General features: G+C 34.8%; 1 protein-coding gene across 5 annotated transcripts in view; it reads right to left on the bottom strand.

Annotated features, from left to right (window-relative positions):
• The window catches only part of LOC125076002 (protein cycle), a 99,587-nt gene that overhangs the window by 997 nt on the left and 72,237 nt on the right, over window positions 1-26,353 (bottom strand). For 4 of the 5 annotated variants that reach the window (XM_047687921.1, XM_047687922.1, XM_047687919.1 and 1 more), the window contains 10 exons: window positions 24,348-24,503; window positions 18,873-18,977; window positions 8,627-8,698; window positions 7,840-8,176; window positions 6,356-6,473; window positions 4,499-4,732; window positions 3,851-4,070; window positions 3,185-3,388; window positions 2,764-2,876; window positions 500-693 (listed from right to left, as the gene is read on the bottom strand). In XM_047687921.1, the coding sequence (XP_047543877.1) occupies window positions 500-693; window positions 2,764-2,876; window positions 3,185-3,388; window positions 3,851-4,070; window positions 4,499-4,732; window positions 6,356-6,473; window positions 7,840-8,176; window positions 8,627-8,698; window positions 18,873-18,977; window positions 24,348-24,503 (1,753 nt within the window). The remainder of the gene's footprint in view (window positions 1-499; window positions 694-2,763; window positions 2,877-3,184; window positions 3,389-3,850; window positions 4,071-4,498; window positions 4,733-6,355; window positions 6,474-7,839; window positions 8,177-8,626; window positions 8,699-18,872; window positions 18,978-24,347; window positions 24,504-26,353) is intronic. The other variant, XM_047687920.1, reaches the window with a different exon arrangement.

Here is a 26,353-nt window from a genome sequence, read left to right as displayed (position 1 = left end):
ACGCTCATTCGTCGGATATCGCATCAACGGTTTCCTTCGACCAATAAGACTGTTCACATCACAATCAAATTAGATAATATGACTTTGACCAGAGTGTTAGAAACTGGTAGTCAATAATGTCTTGTCGATTTGTCTTTGTTAGAAAAAGTCGTGTCTTTAGAAACTTATCAATTTATGTGACATTTATGAAGAAGAGATGGATCTCACAAATTTTGATCCGTAATTCGATACTCATTTATTATGCAGTAAACCCAAACGCTATCAGAGGAACACATGATGGTCATCTTCAGGTAGTGTCGTGGATATAATGTCAAAGGTTTCCATCTGCAAGACCTTATTCGCTTTATTGGATTTTATGTACTTTACCTGCTTAGAAAGACTTCTAGAAGATAATATATTTCTTATCATCTCTGAATTGCCAGTTATATCCTATTGCGTTCCAACTAACCGACGAGTTTATCTAAACTATAATAATATATATAAATATAATATGTCATACCTGTGGTGTAAACACCGTATCTTGCAATATATCTGCCGAGAGCTCAGGTGAATAGTCCGAGGACGATCTCCTGAGCGCCTCTTCGGCTATCGTGGAGCCTATCTTGTGTGACTCGATCTGTGAGTCTATCAACCGCTGCATTTCGACATCAGCTTCTGAAAGCGTACTATGAAGTTGGTCCCAAAATGGCTCGCCTGCAAATAAACGAACGTATGGACCAAAGGCGTCGATCTTACATACGTCGTTATGTGCAGTAAAAAAATAAAAATAACAATAACATTGATAAATAAAATAAAAATGTTGTGATCGTCTGCATACGAAACAACAATTAAAAAAAATATATATTTAAAAATCAAACTAACAAATAACCACCAAGATATATATTGTAGTGCCAGTCATCGATGTTGTCGGAATACAATAATGGCCACAAAATGAATACAGCCAAAGGTCCCGCTAGGATTTGTCCCGTGTATTTTTTATTTTTGTTTGTATATATAGTCCCGCAAAAACAGAACAATGAGGCGATTATATTCAAGGCTTCATACTTGGCATTTTACAAAGTTTTGATCACAATATAATTAGTTTCATTTCAATTACAATGTAATTAAATACGAACCTATTTCTTAAAACAAACTGTAACTTAAATTAGAATTACGCTAATTGGGAAATAGTAAATTGCATTACATTTTTTTATATACACAGCCTGTAAATTTCCAACTGCTGGGTTAAGGCCTCCTCTTCCTTTGAGGAGAAGGTTTGGACCACGCTGCTCTAAGCGGGTTGGTGGGATACGCATGTGGCAGATTTTCGTTCAAATTAGTCACATGCAGGTTTCCTCACGATGTTTTCCTTCACCGCCGCACGAGATAAATTATAAACACAAATTAATCACATGAAAATTCAGTGGTGCCTGCCTGGCCTTGAACTCGAAAACATCGGTTAAGATGCATTGCATTTATTAATAAATAAATAATAAAAGTTAATAACGGTACACCATTTTTGGACATGGTATTTCTTATACACTGTATTTTCTCTTGTAACCATGCAATATTTGGTCAGATTTTATTTAAACTATTAAGTACAATAGCTATCAATAAAAAATGTATTACCCGATTTGGTCAAAATATTGGGTCACATACAGAAATTTGTACTAAAAAGTCAAAGTCAAAGTCAAAAATCTTTATTCAATATAGAAGTGTTTGCACTTGCTTATTGATTGTCAAAAATCTACCACCGGTTCGGAATTTAGCACCTCGGACCTGAGAAGAACCGGCGAAAGAAACTCAGCGGGATATATTTTTTTTCATTCATTTCAAAAGAAAAACATTCAACACCGTCTAAGTTTCACTAATCCTGGAAACCCTTCAAGCCAAATGACTAGGTCGAATCCGGCTATATAGCACCTAACGCATGCCTCTTTGAATAGTTAATAGCAAAATTAGCTTATACAGCACACACTATTATATAATGGAAAAATAAAATGCTCAATGTCCATCTATTTGTATATATATAAATATAAATGTTGATATGGATTAAAAATATTACCACAGAAATCCAAAGAGAACTGATGAGAAAACGTGGAGTTGAATGAAAGCCAAGTAGCATTACATTTTTACGTTTTTTGTGTTTGTAAACATCAGACCCATCTTAATCCAAGCTACCGGGGGTGTAAGAAGTTGAAAGGCATCTCATCGGATTGGACTTAAAGAAGTGCCTCTCAACTTCTTCTAAAAATATTTTTGGGCTGAGTAGATATCCAGAACATTGATTACACCCGGGCACTTATTGTGCTAATAACTGATCTCGTGTGCTGTGCTAACGCAAAACATCGTGAATAAATGTACAAGAGATATACAAAATAATGTCATACATATCACCAGGCTGAATTGGACCAGCGTGGTGAAAGAATCTTTTAAAAACAACTCAACTGGAACAACGTACCTCAAAAAAACAGTTCAATGCCCACCTGATCTCTGTCAAATTCCGTTCCATGCCTTTGTTATAACAAACCGTGCTGACCAAAAATACATGGGACAATAGAATGAAGCCTAAGAATGGAGTTCATATAATATTATCAATAGACAGGGTGAAAATCAAAGCGACAAAATGGACAAAATACATTTCGGAAAATTAATGCCTCATTACCCAAAAGTAGTAGTTGAAGACTATATAAATTTGGGGTACAAGTTAATCCTTAAATCGTAGTGCTTCAATATGCACAATTGCTGCGTATAATCAAACGCTAGTTTAACTGTCGTACGTACTATGCTTGTATATGTCGAAGAAACTGCAGTCCTCTAGTAGGGGTTGCACCTGCTCATCGGTCACCAATGTGTTGTTAGCGACGAGGCACTCGACGTCTTTTGTCCATGGATTCCTGGAAACGAAGTCATTGTATCGGTTAATTATTAGGAGAGTGAGATTTTTTTTACTCCAGTTTATTTATAGGAGGTTTTATAACTTTGTTAATATTAGTATCATTGGAAAGGTCTTGGCCTAATTTTGTTGCCTTTTTAAAATTCCATATGGTACCAAGCAATAGATAATTTATTTTGACATGTTTTCGGAGCAGTTCCTGGTATTTACATAGTGGTTGTTGGTTTTCTAGTATCCCTTAAGCATGGCATCCGCAATGGATATTGATATGTAATTCAGTTGATTATTAAAAAATATAAAATAGTTTACCTGAAAGGCTTGAAGTGAGTCTGGATTCTTGCATATGTACCATCTTTACGCCGGAAACAGTATGGCGGTGTTCGTAAAGCGTCACGCCTCAGAAGTGCGGATTTATGCGTGCGAGCGACCGCACCAAGTTCTGCTGCGCTAATGTATTCATATAGACTTGTGCCTAGAAGCTCTTGAGGCAGAAAACCTAACGCCAGAGTCACCCTGAAAAAAATATTATAAATTAAATACAAGCATAACGTAAGAATTGAAAATAAATACTGCTAATTACATTTGTTCCGTTCCAGGATATTAAACATATACAAAGGATAAACTTATACATAGATACTTATACAAAGTTTAGTTTCACATTCGTATTAGTTTCGTTCAGTAATATTGACTTGTCATTTGGAGAAGTAATTGTACCTGTACTTATTTTGAGATTTTTTTAAAAAAAAGCTTTATTTTATTATTAATAGATTACATTTTTGTGATAATGATTAGCCACCCGAGTCGGCTTTGCACGAAAGGAACACACAAAGAAAAAAAAATCAAATTTTTGTGCTAGGAATTTTTTAAAAGTTTCATTACAATCGGACGATTGATTTAGGAACGCATATAGAACAAATATATTAATTTTTATATTTATTTATATAGATTTAAAAAAAAAATCGAAGTATTTGTCACCTTTGATCGACGAACAGAAACTTCCCGTCGGTAGCGTGTCTCGATATATACTGCACGTAGCGGGTGTAGGGCGCGGGCGGCGCCTGAGGCGTTAGATCTGTTAACGCTCGGCCGACAGCGACGAGGCAGGACAAGTTGCAAGCGTCACCGTCATCCGGATTGCCGTCCGCCGCATTACCAGCTTCCGACATTTCTGCTGGTGCCCACGACTTAAGATAACCTGAAGTGGAAAATTTAAATATAGATTAAAAACACCTTAATCTTCTAACTTCTAATTTCTAAACTCGACTCAATTACCGACCCCACATTAGAAAATATGCGGTCTTAGCATTAGAAATTCAATCGGAATAAATTGATATCTTCCTCGCCACCATTTAACACGATCATAATTTCTACTAAAAAATGGTCACCATATTGAAAGTAATCAAATAAACTACTGTCCGTAGGCGCTAGCACTGAAATATAAACCATGAAATTCAGAAATCTAAGAAGATCAGCCTGCATTTCCACTTGTCTACTAGCCTTTCTACCCGACACATCTTTGCCAGGTGAGCGTACGTTTTCTAAGCTTAAAAGCCTACAGTTGACGGATAATTATTTTATATAAGGCTATTGCTGAAAAAAGAAAAATGATTATAAACAAAATACCTGTACACTGCACGACGCAGTACTTCTTCTCATGAGCTTGTTTCTTCCTCATTTTGGCGTTGGTTTCGCTCTCTTCCTTAACTTGGTTCGGTTGCGGGCACGTCGTGTTGGTAACGGTGCTGCTGCCTTGGTTGTTGGACATACGACACTTTATACGGCAGAAAAAGGAGCGTCGAGCGCCGGGGCAGAGACGTGATGCTCCAGCCACAACGTCCGCCTTTACTGGTAACATCGCTAAACAAAGAAGGCTTAAATTGTACATTCTATGTTAAACTTAAATATACATACATACAAAGAAATCATAAATTATACTCGTTTTATTAACAATGCGTGTCTTGATGTTTTATGATATTAACAAGTATTACTAAATCATTATTCAATATTATTTTACGATACAATTACGAAGATTGCGTAAACGATACAAATGCAATTGGTTAAGTAACTCCTTTTATTTGTTAGTATTATAACATCATCAAGGTACACTTTGATCATAACAAAGTATAAATCATTTATTTGGAATATACATATACATATATTATAAAATATGTAGGTGGTGTATATATACCTAAAGGAGCTGGCAACGACTGGAAGCGAGCTGTCAAGGAGAGTGAAAGGTTTATGTACAACAGAGGATAAAAGGATAAAATGATGATGACAATGATAAAAATATTTAAGATGCTTAGAAAATACCTATCAGATGCAAACAGTATCACAATATAACTATAGTCTTTCAACCACAAGTGGATTAACGACAAGTAAATATTTGACATCAATTGAAGCGATGTGATTGGTCGAGATCTTGAATTATTAATCTATGATATTCATTATGGATTTGAGAAAAAATTGTGCACGTGTCAGCGAAGTTATTATCGAAACTTTGGAAGTAAAATTAAAGTGGATATTAGTAAGGACGTGAAATAGTGTCGTGTCGTATCCAAAAATATTAATCAAGAAAGATTCGTTGTATGCAACCTATGAGCAAATCGCATTGAATATGTAATTATAAGGTTTGTTTATCTTTATTTGATTGGAATGGGGCATAATTTTTTTTTTTATGTAATGGGTAGGCAGACTGCCAAATGAGTCAAATGACGTTAAGTGGTCACCACCGTCCATAGACATTGGCGCTGTTAGAAATATTACCCATTCCTTACTTCGCCAATTCGCCACCAACTTTGGGAACTAAGATGTTATGTCCCTTGTGCCTGTAGTAGTGTACACTGGTTCAATCACCCTTCAAACCGGAACACAACAATAACAAGCATTGCTAGTTGGCGGCAGAATATCTGATAACTGGGCCGTCTAAATAACCACTACTGAGGCAAATGTAAAAAATCGATACACATTCAAATAATTTACACACACAAACATATTTTTAAAGAACACAAACACGAAATGGTTGAGGAATCTCCTATAGAGGACCGTCATTGAGTGCGCACAATAACCTGTCATGACAATCACTATCACCATTCGAAGCATTCATTCATGATGAAATAATAAATTTGATTTTTTACGATGAAAACTATATGAAATAGCTAATTAATTTAGGAAATTTGTATTAGGTATACGGAAACTATAAATAATTAATGTATTGATAAAACTTCGGTACACCGGATTGCGCATCACAGCAGAGTTTAAAAAGATGTTTAGAAATAGATACAATGATTTAATTAAACATTGATTATCTTATTTTAACAAATAACAGAACATTTAGTCACAATGCAATTCTATGTAGCTCCGTCAGTCGCTGCAAAGTGATTAAATGTAGGACATAAGTCAGCGTGACCGCACTTGAGGCGACGCACTTCGCATAATCCCTCTCCGTGGAATAGTTTATAGGAATGAATCGATACTTACTCTTGGCGTCTATCAATCGCTCCCTAGGGCTGAGGTCTGAGGACGAGAGCTGCTCTTTAACTTTAGCGACGTCCTTTGGATGCAAGATGTCGAAGAGACTCTGACCGAGTAACTCGGACTGCAACAAAAATATCTTATTTACCTTTTCGTAACACATTTATCAGTATACAACTATTTCGTTATGTATTTAAATACATCATTGGCCACTACAGTTGTAATAAAAGGTCGATTTTGTTATAGTTTTTATTCATTAGGACGACATATAAATAGCTTGCTCGAAGTGCTTAATCAATGTTGATTAAGCACTTTCTAATAAAACAAGCTCTGATTTATCTATCTAGGTCGACTGTCAGAGCTGTGAACTTGTCGAAAAAATAATGACCAACGGTTAACCACTAAGTACACGCACACGAGTTTACACTCGTGTAATTAGCATGACGTTTGGCGAGTGTCAAGCGTAGCGGTCGTGCACATCATCATGACAATTAAATTGGATCGTTTGTAGTATACATGTATATTATCTAATATAAGTCAGGTCAGTCAGAAAATTAACTTCTTACATCGTCAGTAAGCAAACATAAGACCTAAGGTGATATGACTCGTATGCCTGTTTACACTGGCTCACTGGGTCTATTATGAAGAATATAACTTGAAACAATTAAGTAATAGCTTGCAAAAAATATAAAACATATAAAAAAAAACATCTGATCAGAGGAGAAATAAAAATAAAAACAATATTGTTCATACATTTCGTCCTTAAATATAAAGAACAGATACATCCATTTAAACGTAGTTAAATCTCTGCGTGTATTAAATTTAACGAGCGCGTCAATGCAATGAAAATTATTCAGATAAAAATTCGCGATGCATAAAGTTATTAAATTACATTTTTTATGAAATCAGACAGATCACAAGCAAATTATGTATTATAGCGCCATGCCTCGTATCGTTTGACGTAAATTCGGATGAACCTTTGACGCTAGTCGTGCGCAGGTTTATTTGCGTTTGTAATAAAATTAATATATTAATCATGATATTATTGACATAAAGACTCACGTGTGCACGTAAAACATGCTCGACTGGATTTATATATTTATTAATATTATATACCATTTCCTTTGATGGTTATTGGAATTAATAATAAAAGTAAATTATACAATTATATACAGCAGCGAGGTATATATATTTTATATGTGCCATAGATACGAAAGGGAGGAGAGGGCAAGATAAGGAGCATGTCGTTTGCCGTCTCGACGTACAAGTCTGCCAGGGGTTAACACGTGGCGTGATTTTTTACATTTAAAAAAATACATACAATTTACGTCAAAAGTCTTGTGATTGAGCGTACTGAAAGCGCAAAAGCAAATACGAAAGGTTGCCTTGATTAACAATTGTATACATTACATGACATACGTTTAATCAAAATCTTCGCTCAATCGTATGACATCGTTTAATTTTATCACATTACATAAAACCAATCTCACCTGATCGTAATGCAATAGCCTCGTAACTGAGGCGCTAACATAAAGCAGCCTCCCGCGATCGCAGCCAACGACCATCAAGAAACAATCCCTAGCAGCGTGGAGCACTAGAGCGTTCAACTCTCGCTCTGAGAGAAAAGCGGGACGAGGTCTGACTGTCAATGGTCCCGCGGAAAGTGCACCGCGTACTGATCTTAAGTGCTGAACGGCCATACGGAGCACGGTCAACTTGTCTAGCTTGCGGGCCATTGCGCCACACATGGGCACCATTGAGCTCAACTCAGATATGTACGTGTTCATTTTATCGCGTCTTCGTTTTTCAATCTCGCTATGGTTTTGCCTGCAAAATGACCGTAAAATAAAATAAAGTTAGCATAAGTTGCAACAGCAAAAATGTTTGCGTCGAGTAACCTCACACAATACAAGTAAATAGTAGTCAATTGGGTATCAAGTTCATAAGTTAAGATTTTTAACTTATTAATAATATCAGAACACGGTAATGGTTGTACGTATTCTTCCACTGGCAGCGACGTCACCTTATATCGAATTGTTATTCAAACGAATACAGCCGACATAATCATCCAGTCGAATGTGTCTTTCCTTATTAAAAAGGAAAGACAAAAAAAACAAGCAAATTTCTGAAATACTACATTATAATGTTCTCTAATAATATTGTTTAACCGTTGTGTAGTAACAAGATGTTTTGTCTCCTTCTTTCGAATGCAAAATTATAGTTATCAGAGATCGCGCAATTGATGTATTAGCTACATATTATTTAATAAAAACTTACTTTTTGTCGGGCAAAGTTCGATTGGAACGGGTATCATCAGTGCCGTCATCGTCGTAGGTGCTGCTGGTCGCACTGTAAACAAAATATAAAGATTTTTAAAAATTAACACTTTTTTATGACATAGACGAGCAAATGGGCCACCTAATGGTAAGTGGTCACCGCACCCATAGATAATAGAGGTGTAAGAAATTTTAACCAATTCTTACGTCAATGCGCCACCAACCTTGGGAACTAAGATGTGACATCCCTGAACACAACAATACTTAATACTGCACGCCTTGTGTACTTCAGTTATTTCCATAGTATAATGTCGTATGGCATCCTACTCTGGGGTAATGCAGCTGACATTAATACTATTTTTGTACTGCAGAAGAGGGCTATTCGTGCAATTTATAACCTGGTCCCAAAAGATTCGTTAAGAGGTAAATTTAAAGAAATTAAAATAATGACTGTCGCTTCTCAATTTGTTTTTGATAATGTTATGTATGTACGCAAAAACATAAATGATTTTCCCAGAAATTGTGACGTACATTCTATTAACACTAGGAACAAGAATAAACTTGTTACTCCAAGTACCCGATTACACAGGGTTAGTAACTCTTTTTTGGGGCAATGTATACGTTTTTACAACAGGATCCCAGTAAACGTTCAAAATTATTCAATTATAAAATTCAAAAGAGTCGTTAAAGAGCGTTTGTGTGCTAAAGGATATTACAACACTAATGACTTTTTAGTTGACTGCACACCTTGGGAATGAAATGATCGCCTCCAGGCTGTTTCAAACAACTAATATATACTTATCATTGTACCTACATGGAAAATGGTTAAAAAAAATGAAAAAAAAATATATCCCGCTGAGTTTCTTTCGCCGGTTCTTCTCAGGTCCGAGGTGCTAAATTCCGAACCGGTGGTAGATTTTTGACAATCAATAAGCAAGTGCAAACACTTCTATATTGAATAAAGATTTTTGACTTTGACTTTGACTTTGCTGTTTGGCGGTAGAATATCTGATGAGTGGGTGGTACATACCCAGATAGAAGGGCTTGCACAAACCTCTACCACCAAGAAAAACATGAGCTGAGATTGTCCGTGTCTGAACTCTGATTATATTGTAGAAATATTTTTAATTTTTATTCGATAGCCTTCATAAGTTACGAGCTTGTACGGATAAAATTTTTACTAACTGATCCCTACCATTCTTTCCTCTTAAAGTTGAAATTTCTTAGCGGATTCATTGTAAAATAAACATATGTACAAATTTTCAACTTTTTAAACTGGATTAAAGTTTTTGCTGAGAGTTCCGTCAGGACAAACGATTTTAGATATGGATGTTACCGAAACATATTATGGGGTTGATAGACGGGGTGGTTATGAGGGGGAAGTGGGTGCTCGTTGATGGCAATTAAACGTGAATTGGTTGATAATCAGTTAACATATCTACAGCCTAAATTGCATTCACAGTTACGTAATACATATAACATGTTGTGTTTATCATATTACAATTATATTTTTTGTCTCGTGATCATAATATTGTTTTTTAACGCTGAAACTATAATCCTATTAAATCGATAAAATAATTATTTGATTACGTGAGTTTAATCTTGAAGTTATTTTTATCTCCAGATGATTTGGAGTAGTAAATTTAATAGTATAAACCAAAGTCGATTTCTGCATGTCCGTATCTCCGTTTTCCTCACAGCTGAACAGATTTTGATACGGTTTTCACTAATAGAAAGAGCGATAAAGAAGGAAGTTTTGTGTACATTTTTATAAGAATGTTTTCGTACGATTACATGGCTAACATTGATTCAACTTTAGGAGATACATCAAAATAATGTACTAGACAATAATAAATGTAAAAAACCTACAGAAAAATCAGCGATATCATATCTTCATAATAACTATTAATATCTATAGTTTATTTGCATCGTAGAGTTAGCATGCCTAAGCGATCCCGAGATATCCCTCTGAAAAGACGGTGTGGTTATCGCTGGTTTTTAGCGGGCATTCACCCCGCCCCACGTCGCGTGGGGAAACGCGTAAGATCGTTTTTCCAGCGAGAAAAAGAAGACTGGCAACTGCATATAGAAAGTAGTCACGACCAAATAAACTAGTAGTGTTAGAAATATAACAATCGCTTACATCGACAATGTCCCACTAACCTTGTGTATGTTATATTCCTTGTTGTTATTCCTCACTCACCCTCCAAACCAGAACTCAATATTTAATGCTACACAGCAGTGTGTCACAAAGAGGACAGTTACTAAGCTTATATTGGCAATCTGAAAGCCGTCACATCGGGCCCTCGGCCTGGAACGCTGTATTTTAATGGCACATTGGAAGTACTGAGGCTACTACGAACGACAATGACATTGTACACGAATTCAATGCCAGCAAACGGCGTATGATGCCAAAGTCGTAACTCCGATTTTTTACCTTTATTCGCTTGGAAGAAGTATAACAATGCGAAAATATTTTTATTTATTTAATCTACAATTCAAAATAGCGAAGGTGAAGTTTGTTTCGAAATAATTTATAATACTTTTCACTTTTTTACTTTGATAATAATTAGTATACAGCTGTCGCCCGGGTTTGAATTACGATCAAGAATCGCGTGTCTTACTTAGCCGCTGGGCAAAATTTTTCATTTTTGTTGTACATTTGTGCGATAATGATTTTTAAAATAATATTAAGATAACTGCTGTCCCGTCGATAAGAAACGAAATGGATTATCAGTGGTATTCCGTAAAGGCGGTCCATCGCCAGGAACATTCGCATGTTTCGTAGCAGTTCCAGAGAAGGATTGGGTGTATTTATGAAGTTTCACCTATTTTTGATACAATATGTAACATTACAAAGTTACAGAAGAACTGATCAATACAGCGTGAGTGTTACACGCTGTGACACCAATTTTTTTTCCGTATTCGTGTCCTTTGCTGTTTTTTTTTACGTTAATAACATAATCGAAAGGACATTTTAAAAACAATTGACGCGACTGGAGGAGCATGCTCGTCAATCAGTGATGTATTTAACGTTAATATCGACATATAATAACTTAAATGTCGATAAATAAATAGTGACCGGGCTGAGCTCACTCGTGAAATGTTGAAAACCGGTTTACGGTAATACGCTTTATTGATGATCGCTTCCCTCCACACGTTAAAGTGATTTTACTCAATGATTCCATAACTTTATAACATACCACGAAATAGTTTCTGCGTTGAGTTTCGAGTACTCTTATAAAAGGTTTGAACATAGGTTCATTACACACAGAATACCATTATTGAACTGAACAGAGTAGAAGAAAGCAATACTTAGATAAGTCTGAGTTTTGCTTATAAAATATAAATAAAATCAAAATATTCGTTATTTAAAGTAATTATTTTTCAGGATTCTATTAAATATAAAGCTAAAACTGGTTTGAAATTAGACAAGAAGAATTAATTTAGCTACGAGTCGCGGTTACAGTCACGTCACCACAATATGGTCTTGGTGGTAGGGTTTTATGCAAGCCTTCTAGGTATACACAAACTTGTCATCAGATATTTTACCGGCAAGCAGCAATATTTGTATTGCTTTGTTCCGGTTTGAAGGGTGAGTAAGCACTGGCTTACACTGGTAAGTACATGACATCTTCATTTCCAAAGTTGGTGCCATGAAAATAATACTTAATATTTCTTTCAGCGCCAATGTATATAGGTGACCACTTACCACCAGGTGGCCCGATAGCCTGTCCGCCTATATATAACATACAAAACACACACACTATTTGCTTCACATGTATGACACGTATAAATTGCGAATGTGTTCAAATAGGGAACTCTTAGTTTAATTAAAGTTCAACGCCCCCCGAGAGAGCGCGTACTAAGGAGTTCAGAAAGCAATTATAAATGTTACCGATACGATAAGGATTTCTGACCCATTTGACTCCTTGAATTGTGATACTGACGAACATATTACAATGTTAGTTGATAAGGCTTTAAGGACTTCATGAAATGCAGGTAGAAACATTCTACAAGTGAAATTTGTTGTTTGCGCACGGATCTACTAAGGGCAATGGAAATGGGATGGGTATGGGTAAGCGAGTAAGGCCGTCAGTCCCGTGCCTGAACTAAGTCCGTTTGTGGTGGATTTGACCCAACGGAATTTGAGGGAATGGAAAGTACACTCGTGTGCGTAGGGCTCACATACAATTTGTCCCGCTTGTGACTTGTTTCGCTTGAGATTAACTGCCGTTTAAAAAGCGGCCAGGTCGAAATCAATTATTGTTTATTGTAATGCAATAATATTATTAAATAAAACATTAGAACGGGGCCGTTCTAATGTTATATATATTTTTTTACGGATTTATCCTTTTCTGTGTATACCCCCTAACAAAGTGTATGACAAATATTATGTTTGTCGTTTGAGTAACTAGTTAAGATATGAAAGCCATAACATAAAACTCACTGTTGCATTTATCAATATTCATATTATAAATGCAATAATTGCTCTGTCTGTCTGTATGTTGCTCTTTGATGGCCAAACACTGAACAGAACCAAATAAAGTTTAGTTTGAATCAAGATTGAACCCCATCTTTTAACTTTTTTTTACCTAACACTTGACAACTAAAACGCGAGCGACAATAGTACTGTTATATATAATAGTATGACGAAGGCAGACAACTGTAGTAAATGTAAATAAAATACTAGAAAATAACACACATTCATATTAACAAAACTCTCATTTCAAAATATAAACGTAAGAAAATTATTTTTATACATTTGCAGTGTTGAGGAAAAAGCACAATAACGTCGCTTTAATTACGTACCGATAATAAAACACACAACTCTGTTCAAAAACAATTGTATTTTATTAGATCAGTCCGTCCGCTAGCGACGCGAAGTCGTATAATATAAACACGGAACGGCGGTAGATTATAAAACTGCGAAGGGTTACTTAGAAATACAAGAATAAATTAAGTTCACCCTCTACTGTGAATACATTGCAATTCAAATATATAGATGATTGTAAAAGTTACTTAATATATATATTATAAAGAATGCTCGAACATACGGACTGGTGCTAAGTCACACCATCGACCATTCAACTATTCAACCATTCAACATTAGGAGCTAAAATAAAATATTAAAGACTCATGTATTTCGTAACAAAAAATATATTTTGCGGTAATATTGAGCTATAATAGATCATATATCGCCAATGTACATATCAGCACATCTTAAAGTTAAAAAAATATCGGTAACAATATAAGCATTAAACTTCCTTTGGCTATACGTATTTTATATTTTTTGGAAACTTAACTACAACTTTATAATACCTAGGATGGAAGACTTTATCGCAGCAGCGAGACATCTCAATATCATTAAATACCGTTATTGTGACTGACAGAAATTTCAAAGTTTAAACCCATTCGATCTTTTCAATAGGATTGGGTAACAATGCTTCATTTCCATTGCACGCCGTATCACTCGTCTTTAAATGATGTAAGCTAAGCTAAAGCTATATCACGCTATGTTTCTGTGAGCGTTTAGATTTAAAAGCCTCGTTAAAACACAATATTGGTAGCAGGTGCTCCGCCAACAACAGCAACAGGTCAGTCACTCGGCGGGTTAATTGGTCGCTTTGTGATTGAATAGAATTGGGGAAATAATAAGTACAAGGGTTATTCTATTAACGACGTCTTTGTAAACTATATATAATTGTATAATTTAAATAGCCTAGCGCGTTCCATGGACATAACATAACACAAGTTTAACTATAGAACTACATGAATATCGTACCTACGAACGGGCTTCGACACATTCGTTTGATTGACGAACTCTTTTTTAGAAAACACCAAAATGTATAGGATTGACATAAGAATTTGATGTATCACATGGCCAAATCGGATTCACTGAAAATATCTGCGTTGAAATGCGAAGGCTTGATGTGGCTTCGACATATCCAACATGGTTATCCTATTTGTGACGTCAATTCAACCAGTGGATAAAATGTTTATAAGTGACTTGTTTTGTTATAATTTTGTTCACCTTCTTAGATAGGCTTGTTGTTAATATTATAAAGTGGGCAGTAGAATTAATATTAAAAAACTAAGACAAGCATAACCCTCAACGAAGTGCACAATAAAAAGAGCAGAACTTAGCAGAGCATTTTTTTAAGCATTAGCAGCCTGTAAATTTTCCCACTGCTGGGCTAAAGGCCTCCTCTCCCTTTTGAGGAGAAGGTTTGGAGCATATTCCACCACGCTGCTCCAATGCGGGTTGGCAGATTACATCTGTGGCAGAATTTCGTTGAAATTAGACACATGCAGGTTTCCTCACGATGTTTTCCTTCATCGCCGAGCACGAGATGAATTATAAACACAAATTAGCACATGAAAATTCAGTGGTGCCTGCCTGGGTTTGAACCCGAAATCATCGGTTAAGATGCACGCGTTCTAACCACTGGGCCATCTCGGCTTAGCAGAGAGTGGGTCGAATTTGAGCAGAGAATCTGGCACTACATTTTTAATATATTCTAGGCAATAGAGGCTTAGCCTAAAGATATTAAATAAAAAGAATTCAATTAGTGATAGAGCTTTGTACGAGGTCGTGTGAGAGGGTGACAGCAAGACATCAGATACTTTTCGGACAAATAGGAATACTTAGTATTGTTGTTCCCGCATTGGTGATGTAAGGAATGGTTAATGTTTGATATTTGACAAATGTCTTTGGCATGTGACCTATTTCCCGGTCTCTTTATCTACATTAAATAAAGAAAATAATTAAATAACTCAACACTACAGTAACGAGAGAATGATAATCTTATAAGCGAACGAAGCGAGCCACATGAGTATCTATATTGACATAATTTTTCAAACGACAAGAGAAGCTTAGAATGAAAATTAAAAAAAGAATCTATTTGTAACAAAGTTTTAATTGAAACCATGAAATAGGTAAATCACTAACCGAATTCCAGGGAAAACTTCGACGCATGTTCGTTGGAGAACCACATATAGCGTCATATAACAAGTACATTTGGGAAATTGTCGTATCAAGTTAATTAAAAACGAGGCTTTTACCTATTTATATTGGTTTTTATATTTGCTGCCGGAAGGTATTGACAATGGACAAAGACTTCATGACTGGCAGCCGTTTGCATAGCGCACAAAGTGCATAGCTTTGTGCTCAAGAACAGCACTCTATTTCCTCACAATTAATGACATATTTGCGGACTAGCTAATGGGTACAAATTAGTACTGTATGAAATATAAACCCTAACACGCCATCAACCTTGGGAACTAAGATGTTACATCTTTTGTGGCTGCAGTTAAATTGGCTCACACACTGTCTAAACCGACCCGATAATACTAGGTAGTCCAGACGGTTTTACAAAGCAATTCTGCACCTAGGTAATACTTTATGAAAACGACGCAACGTCTTTTAATAGGGTTGACCTGGGATTAGGATTAAGAGTTTGCCTTATTAGACTGACTAGTACGGATAAAATTCATACAGCCGCACCCCTCCGTTACGCCGGCCCTCTCTGTTATCTGGTAGTTTTAGCTGTACGTTGACAGTCATTCGATTTTATAATTATCGATTAAGCACTGAAACACAGACATTGAGACACACACACAATTTACCGGTACATGACCGGACTTAACCCGTTATATTTAGTTGAGATTTATGTACATGAATTATATATATATATATATGTTATATATATTTATGTCATAAAATTGCACTCGTGCGAACCCAGGGCGGATCGCTAGTCTATATATAAGACTTCTATTATAAGAAACTTAGGAAATCATTTTAATCGTACTGACTCTACTTCACATATATTTCAGCCAATTTTATATTGTTACATGTACCTTTTCTTCGCGGTATCGCCGATTGTAAACTTTTTATCAGTATTTTTCCATTGAAAATGTTAATTAAAACTTCAAAGCAAACCTTTATTTATTTGAATTGGCACAAATAAAGCGAAAAGCTAGCGCGTCCACGTAACATATCCTGTGAAACCGCGTTGATTCACTTGAGCCCTATCAAAAATATCATATATAAAATACAAATTAATTATACAATAAATACAGGCACATGTATGTATTTTTGTATATTTCTTTTAAATCTTCTATATGTCCGCATGCATCTGAACTCTTAGACGGCTAAATTGATTTTGATTTCCCCTGAAATTTAATCCAGTAGGTAGCGCAGCGACTTGGTTTCAGGATTCTTTGAAACAAAATAAAAACTTATTCCACCCGTACATAGTTAGGACGGGCAGATAGACTATAAAGGCCTTGTGCAAGCATGTCTAGGTAATTACCACCCACACATCAGTAATTCCACCATCAAGTAACAATACTTAATATTTACGTACGGATTGAATGGTGCGTGAGGCAGTGTACAGGCACAAGGGACATGACGTCTCGGTTCCCAGCGTTGGTGACTCGTTGGCGATGAAAGTAATGGTTAAAATGTTTAACGTCACCGATGTCTAATGAAGTGGGCAGTGGCGACCACTTACCATCAGGTGGCCCATTTGCCAGTCCGCTTAACGATGCTAGAAAAACGTGTAAATTAAATCTACAGAACCAATGTACTTGAAACTTTTATCATAAGATGCAGAGAATATCGGGAGAAGGCTTTATAGACCCTCACCTCACCCTCACCACCTTCAGTTTAGAATAATACCGTGACAAGATTCAATTTTATTTTAATTAAAATTTCATTGTTTACAATTAAGGACTTTATTTATCTTAAAATAAATATTGTTTCCTAAGGGTTTCACGGACAGAAAATGATTTAGCAATTTCAGAGAGCTGCTGCTTTCTATTCTCGGACGAATACGATTATGCACTATCCACTGTAACATATTTAGATTTTGATTGACCTAAATATGTACCAGAAATTCTACCTAAATATGGAAATTCCGTCTTGACGTATTCCTCCGGCGTTGGACACGAGATGAATTGTAAATAAGAACAAAACATTGGTGAACGTAGACATGCTCGCCAGTATATAAACTAAACCAGTGTTTCTGAATATACATAAGTAAGTAGATAATCAACTGTTGTCGTTATTATTGCATACTGAGGGAATTGGCAGGGTAACGGGGCATCCATCTTGGTTTGTAAAAATTGAACTGTCAATTGTGTTCTTGATGAATTTCTTACGTTATCTTTTGTATATAACTAAAATATAATAAAAAATAAGTGCTCATTAACATTTATTTTTAATGTTTTAAGTCGATTATAACATACATATATAATTGTATTTAACTAACATGACTGTATTTTTAGATATTGAAAAAGAGTAACTACTGAGTTTGTTGCCGGTTCTTCTCGGTACATGCCGGTAGCTTTACTTTAAATAGTTTGTTAAATGACGATTCAAGAGTGCTTGTAAAAGCCTACTTGAATAAAGTATATTTTGATTTTGATAATATGATAAGATGGTTTTGTGGACGTGTACACTTTACTCCCTCCAACCAGTTGAATCGTTTGTTTTTTTTTTATTTTGAATATTTTAAATTTCCTGTATGGTATTGATAAGTATCGGTATATGACGTTGCAAACGGAAAAGAAATCAAATTCTTATTTTACTCGGACGAAGGTGGAAGGGAAGCTCTATTTGACAGCCCATTTAATGTTTTTGTTTGTTAACTATTTACGAGCTCAAATGTTTGTTAGCAATAAAAATATGGATATAAGAGCAAAATATGATAATTCATATTTTATGTTGTCCTCAAATTTAAAAAAGTTTTTATTGAATTTCAATCACTTAGCGAATGATATTATAGTTATTATGAATCGCGAAATATTCCCCACATAAAACAAAGGACATATTTTTAGCGAGAATCGTGTAAAAAATGTATACACTAATTCCATACGTATGACAGACAATGCGTATAAGATTAGCTCGCAGTTGTATGGTAAGCAATGTGTTCGGCTTGTAATGTAGCTGATTTGTTGTTTCAGTGGCTAGCTTATGAGAGCCCAAAGCCGTAGGTCCAAATCCAGAGTCTGACTAATATAATTGTATTCACATAAATAAATTTACAATAACTTTCTCAGTGTTCGAGTCACGGAAACGACGTAAAGACGTTGGCTTTTGGCCTTTTAGAAATTCAGTCATGTTGTGTTGAGACCATCGCTGTTTTGAGTACCTACTAACACTGTTGAGGACGGCTCAACCATTAATAAATCTTTTCGTTTAAAATAAATAAAAAAAACAATTATATTGATAATATACTTACTAAACCGAAACTTTCCTCTTTCGAGTAGCGCTCTCTGGTTGCTGTAGGGGTGCCGAAGGTGCTGATATAGGGATGTCGCAGCTTGGCATCTCGTAAGTCTCCAAACTAAAATATGTTAAATGTCACAAATAGTATATTAAAGAGACTAAACCCGACTCGTTACCTCAACGCAGGACTACTAAGTACATCTTCCCATTTATTCCTAGCACATGGAATTTATATTCAAGAACAATAATAATTCGCAGTGATCAACACACATAATAAATATTTATTCAATACATTGGAATGGTAGAGAAAATTTAAATATTAAATTGAGTAATAATATAATTAAATATTTGCAGATTGACTAATAACGCCGGTAATTTGAGTAGCTTTGTAAAATGTACTAGGTGATTGGTGGGCTTTGTGATTTGACTCATCAGATATTTTATTTTTGTGTGCCGGTTTGAGGATCAAGTCAGATTAACTACAGTTCCAAAGCACATAACATTTTGCTCCCAAGGTTGCTGAAGCAATCGTGACATGACAAGATGTCTAATATATTATTGTATAAACAACAACATATTACTCAATTTTGGTTTTATTCTGGCAAATGAGCTAAACTGATGGTAAATGGTCCCTACAGAGTCATTGGCGCTATAAAAATATTATTAATTCCTAACATCGCGCAACCAACCTCGGAAACAAAGATATTGTATCCCATGTGCCCGTAGTTACACTGGCTTACTAATCCCGTCTTCCACCTCCTCTCATGTGATAAAATGAAACAGTTCATGAAATCGAGTGTGATATTGTGATATTCTATTCGATATTCGAGCTGTGAATACATGACAGAACACAGGATGTCTCTTTCCAATAGTGATGCATTCTAAAGATGGAATGTTTTGTTAAATATTTTCAAATATTTAATGCATAAAATCGGCGCAGATATCGCTCCTTATTTATTTACTATCGCCAGGCAAAAGCAGTATAATAGATTATAGAGTAAGCAGTAGCTATAGACTTTCGCCTTACATCGCATGTAGTATTCTATAGATATGATGTATTTCGATAGAAAACAAAAAAATATGAGTATGAATAACCTTTAAATGAGTTTGCCTGGATTATATTATGTTGCCCACATAATAGGTCTTAATTTTGCGAGATTATTTTTTTACTCACAATTATTATAATTTAGTGACAAACATAAACTTAAAGGCTATGCAAAGAAAATCTTATTAGTATCAAAAATAAATAAAATAAAATGTAATAATAACTAAATGATAAAATACACGCCATCCAAATGATTGTCCTGCGGCATTGTTCCCAAGACCAGTGATCAGAGCCAGTGCTCAGGACAGTCCTCTCTGAAGACCTCTCTGAACCGCAAGGATAAGTTTTTGAGCTAAGTAAGGGCCGAACCGAGTGACTAAAATTATGGACCAATTACTCAGAAAGGTCTTTTTTATTATTTTTACTATTTCTATCTCTCTGAGTTTACAATTCAAATAAAAATAAATTCCCTAATTGAATAAGTAAAATGAGGACTTCTTTGAAGCTATACTGAACCCAACGCAATAAGGATTATTAAAATCGGTTCATAAACTAAAAACTAAAAAATAAACGTAGTTGAACATATGTACATATATAGGCATAGACTATTGTAAAGATATCTAAGTCGTCTGCAGGTAAAAATTTAAGTTAGTAAATTTATAAATATCTGTGAAATCTTATCGTTGAAGGCTTGGAGGCCGAAAATTTATTTATAACACCAAAAAATTGGTTTTTACTTGTACTTATCTCGAATATACATCTGATCATTGCTGATGCTATCGAAATGATGTATTATTGTGAACATACAAAATCTATACAATTGGTAAAAGCATGAGGCGTTATTTTTTGTTAAGCCTTATTAAAAAAAACTAAGCCAATATACATAAAACTTATACTGAAATAAGCAGCGCGTTTCGAAGATGGTATTGATATAAAATATTTTTACATATTATATATATATAAATTATAAAAAATAAATCTTCTGTACTTATATTATGACTTCTTACAAACTTTCTTGAACGGTTGGCCAGGGGATAATGTGTATGTGTGTGTTTGCGTGGGCCTCTGAATGGTTTAGTTTAGATCCGGTAGTAGAACACCGCGATCGAAAAGGAAATTAAGTTCGCCCGGACGAAGTCGGGACGGGCAGTTACTATTTAAGAAGCTGCGATTTGCATTTTCACCCGGTTTAAATTAAGACTCATAAAAAATCATCTTCAAACTGAAATTATGTTGCTGTCTATAAATTATATATAATTTTGGTAACAAAGATTGCAGGCACCCAAAAATACTAATTTAAGATAAGATAACGAAGATGACCGAGGAGAGACAAATTTAACAAAAAAAAGTACCATGACGTGACAAGCATGAATTTATTGTTTTTGTATCTATATAATTAGGCAAAGACAGAAAGGTTCAGACACATATAAAGGTCAATTTTCCTTTTTTTTCCTCTATTTGTCAATTTATTATATTATTACCATTAATAACCACTAACGTTAAAAATTAAAAAAAAAACTCGAAACTTTAGAGTTCGTATATATTTTCCACAAAATTTTAATAATGAATATCGTCGAATTTCAACAACTGGCAATTCGTAGTATTCCTACTTTGTTTAAAACAACCTGAAGGGAGTTTCGAGCTCCGAGATAAAAAAATTGATCCGTATTCAATGTCAGATCAATTTCTGTAATTATGCCATCAATTAGACTAAGCACGCAGAAAAGTGCATCCAATAGGAGTAACAATTGCGCAACACGCTTCAATAATAATAATTCGTCCATTTTAAAGCCTAATTATATTAAGTATATTTAATTAATTATATTGTATTAACATTTTACTTTTTACATTCTTGATGCAATAAGTTTGAAATCCCTGGTTATTGATATATTATCTAAATAACAATGTTACAAGTGACTATTTTTGAATTGAATAAATTCGCACAAGTAAATTTATAGTTATATAAACTGCCCATCTGAAGCACTCCCATTGACAACCCTTTTTTCTGACACGTTGCTGACAATCAAGCGTGCGAAGGACTCAAAAATTTATAATAGTCAAGCTAATTTCTTCTAAATTGAAAAAAATCTTTGTCTTTGAATTTTCTTTCGTAACAAATTTAACCTAAAAAATAGCATAAACTCATTTTTCACCCCTTAATTTACGATCCACGTGTACGATTGCGTGAAATAATTTCAACTTTATATTTAACTCATTTCCGGTATTAACCTGCTTAACTTTTCTCTCGCCCGCAACTTTTTTGCAAAACGACGCCGTCAGTTTTACGCCTACTAAGTACTATTAGACTACCTACTATTAAATAATGGTACAACAACAACAACAATAAAATCACGTATGCGCTAAGAATAGTTGTACATAAATTCATAGAATACAAACAATCACAGTAAGGATTAGTTTATTACATTTTTGCCAAATTGTTTTAGCCACTAATAAAAAATAAGGGATATTCTATTTAAAACGCGTTGTAGGTTTCCAGTACATGCAGGTTTGTTAGATCACCTGCAAACGAATTGAACGATTTCGACGATTTAAACTATATTATATTAAGGTTGAACCTCAGGTGAATCGGTTGTAGCTCTATGTAGTAAAGTTCTGTCAAACTATGATTCAAAAGTGTTTGTAACAGCCTACTTGAAGAAAGTATTAGTCATATTATTAAACTGTAACTGTTTTACTTTTTACTTGTTTTGCCTGCTTTTTATACTCTGTTTTTTTGTTTTTATTTTTAGTGTAAGTAGTCATTTGTTTGTATTAACTTTAAGTGGAAACTTGATTGATTTATGTTTTTCTTATATTTGTTTTTTTTTACTATTAAGTGTAATTATATTTGTTTGTTTCCTAAATAAATAAATAAAGTGTATTTTGAATTTGATTTTCGTAAAATATATTTTTCTTTCACTACTCTTCTCAACTCTCATTGATATATGCTTTCCATTGATTTTATTTAAAGACTTTGAAACCTATTGCTAGGCGGTACATATAAAAAATTAAAAATTTTTGATCCACCAGGCTGCAGGATATTCACTAACCGCAGATTTGATTGACATACGAATTAACTACCTCGCAGCTGTCAGTCGAATTCTGATTCGAGAATTCTTCCATCAAGATTCCTACGCGGTTTTTCCAACATGAGGTTTGAAATTGCACGTTGAATACTATTGTATTTGAGCTTTTTCGGATTTAAGTATAAAACAATATTAAATTCACGCTTGTCACGTTAATAGTCGGAATTTAAAGCGGATGTAACTGTGAAGCGGAGTTATTTCCGGTATACGGTGTATGTGTATTGCTTTATTAAGTTTTTCAGGAAGGCGTTACAAAAAACGTCATACCGTTTATTAGTAGGTAGGTGGTCACGGTTATCAACGATACCGGATTCGTTTATAAAACCTATATTCGTCGACCCTCGGAGTACACGTCACGACGTTTGAGTTAATCATCACAAACACTTCAAGACAATAGCTACCACTTAGTGGATCGTTAGGTCTCGCCTTCGGATCACTAGTTATCCCTTATGAAGAAATTGCTTTACAAATAATATCGTGTGAAATAACACAAAGTACTTTTGAAATACCTTTGTATTAAGTTCGAGTTTACATCACAACAATAAGTAGAAATACTTGTTAATAAAAAAATGTATTCTTCTTTGACAAATTAGTTTAGTTTTTTAATTATTTCCATCTAATATTGTACATTTGTAACATGTGTAACGGCCAGAACTCTGCGCACTCAAAATTAAGTTTCACTAGAACCATGAGTTCGTTTCGTTAGTTTTATTTATGTAAGCATTGTCATTAAAAGTGGCAACTCTGGCTGTTTTTTGTATATCTTAGTAAAAGGATTATACGTAGTATCATAGTATCATGTATGTATATGACAGTTCAACGGGCGGCCATGTTAGACGTTTACGGGTGCGTTCAGAACGTGTGTTCCAAATAATAATTTCGTGCTGAGGTACGGTAGACTCGATGGAAACTTATCCAGAATAAAGTTTACGCAAAAATTATACGTTATATGCAAAGTAAAGGATAATAGTATTATCATATACTCAAACCAAAATTGTACATAACCAATGCCATTAATTCAAAGTGCTTTTGTATTTTCGTGCTGCTAACAAGAGAAATAACGATTAAAAATATTTTTAACTGTAACAGTTACCTATATAGGACTTGAATATAATTTATATAGAAAGCTTGTTCATAAACGATTCAATGATTATTAAACGAATTGTTGGTAGACAAAATATGGAAAAGTACTAATAAGATATCGTAAGTATTATGAATAGTGTGTCATCAGTTATTTTATAACAAATTCAATTCAAGTAACGTGATAATTGTTCGGTTGGGCTCAGCATGTCTTCATGTAACAATGGAATATCTATATGCCGTTAAAGCAAACATAGAGCTTAATAAACTGTCTTACTATTGTGTCTTTCTCTTGCGTGAGTTCTGGTGCGCATCGAGATGCGTCTGCGACGGAACGGCGAGCATCGCGCCAGCCGTCTCAACGCACGGCGGCGCACCGGCGTCGCCTGCTCCTGCCGTCAGCTCGAATGCCGGCTCCGCGCTCGAGTTCGACCTGCAACGGAAATTATTTATTAGACAATTTATAAACGAGATTATGACACAACAAATCATATCTTAGCGTAAATTGGTTAAATAACATAAAAAAATAACTTCTCCTATACATGAAAACAACATGTAACTCTAAGCTTACACTTATCTAAGAGAAGTTTATGCAAGAAAATATTTAATAAATAATACTAAGTTCACAAGTAGAAAATATATTACTGTTAAAAGTATCAGCAAGCGCGCACCTAACAAAAGTTTAAAGGAAAGCAATATGAAATCTTTTGAAAGAAAAATAACTAACAATTTCCAGCTTATAAAAAATATTAAATTACAGTATAAAATATAAAAAGTTATTCTCAGTTACATATACAATAAGTTTGTTTGGTTGAAGGCGCTAATCTCTACCTATCCGAATCGAATAATTATTTCTATTTTAGGTACATATATACTGCCTCGTTGGTATAGTGGCTGTTTATGTAAACGAAGATCCCGAGGTTTTTCAGTTTCCCCAGTTCTGACCGATAAAACACGAAGATTACAAAGTAAAGCCATTGTTTCTGCGCCTGAACTCTGTCTGGTCGGATTTACGTCCAGTTGGATTATGAGTGAGGCAATAGGGAGTGCACCTGTGTTTGTGCACACACATGTGCGCTATAATTTGTCCTGTGCAGTTGTCGAGTCTCCCTTGAGATTGTCTGCCAAGAAATATTGAGGAAGTTGAACTCGAAGAGAGACCTGATGGTCCAGTGGATGTAACGCATGAAACCTAACCGAAGACATGTGAATCCTACAATCGGCATCGGAGTAGGGAGGTTGAATAAGTTATAAGTATTCTCATTAAGAGGTATTTCTGGGACCTTTACATGCTGCTATTTTAAGATCGCTATTAAATAAACTATGGGATCTTAAATACGAAGAATTTGGTAACACGTGTGAATCATGCACTAAATCTGGCCTAATAGAGAAAATACTTGGCTGAAAATGTTGAAATTCGGAACATGGGTTTATTTTATATCGCCTTGAGAAATTATTTTTTGGAAAATCATCTTTAAGGGAGACCTTTGTATGAATTTTATGCGTATCAAAGCGGGACGGGTATATAATCCGAAACGAAACGAGTGAAACTGCGGCGCTAACCGAACATGTAACAAGACAGACGAATCGGCAATTATAATAGTTTTCTTTGCAACAAGTTTCTACTTCCAACGACCTTCAAAACTTATACAATTCTTAAGTTACAATAGTATGTTAAGTTATACTGTTTAAGTATTAAGTAAATAAGTAACTGGGTAAATATAACATAAATTATATCATGTAAATGTTCGATAGTTTCAAAGTTATATCTCAATAATCATTATACCTCTATACTAATATTATAAATGTTTAGTAATTCTGTTACCTCGTCAAGCTTAAAAACCCTGAACCGATTTAGATGAAGATGGTTCAAGTCCCGAGAAAAGACATAGACTAGTAATTGTAATTCACCCCTCGAGTGTGTAAAATGGTGTTGACGGTTGGTGTGATATAGTTAAGGTTTTATAAATTTCGCGCGAGTAAAGCTGCAGGTTCATCCAGTGTTACACATGTATGTTATCAGATGGATTATGTTACAAAACACAATCGACGCCATATTGGCGTCATTAAAACGAAACTGATTCTATTGTTATATTTTATAATTATTACATATTATCAATTTATATAAGCCTCACTCATTTTAATTCCTATATGATTATTCATATGTTAACGTGATATTATATTGGAAAATGTGTTGTTACCATCTGACGTGGCGCCTCGCGCACTCTTTGGTCAAATCAAATCACGCTTCCCGGGCTTCCTGTTATACACTTCCGTCCCTAT

This window comes from Vanessa atalanta, chromosome Z, assembly GCF_905147765.1.
Source record: "Vanessa atalanta chromosome Z, ilVanAtal1.2, whole genome shotgun sequence".
NCBI lineage: Eukaryota > Metazoa > Arthropoda > Insecta > Lepidoptera > Nymphalidae > Vanessa > Vanessa atalanta.
The sequence above is the reverse complement of the archived record's forward strand: the minus strand, read 5'-3'. Positions and strand labels throughout refer to the sequence as shown.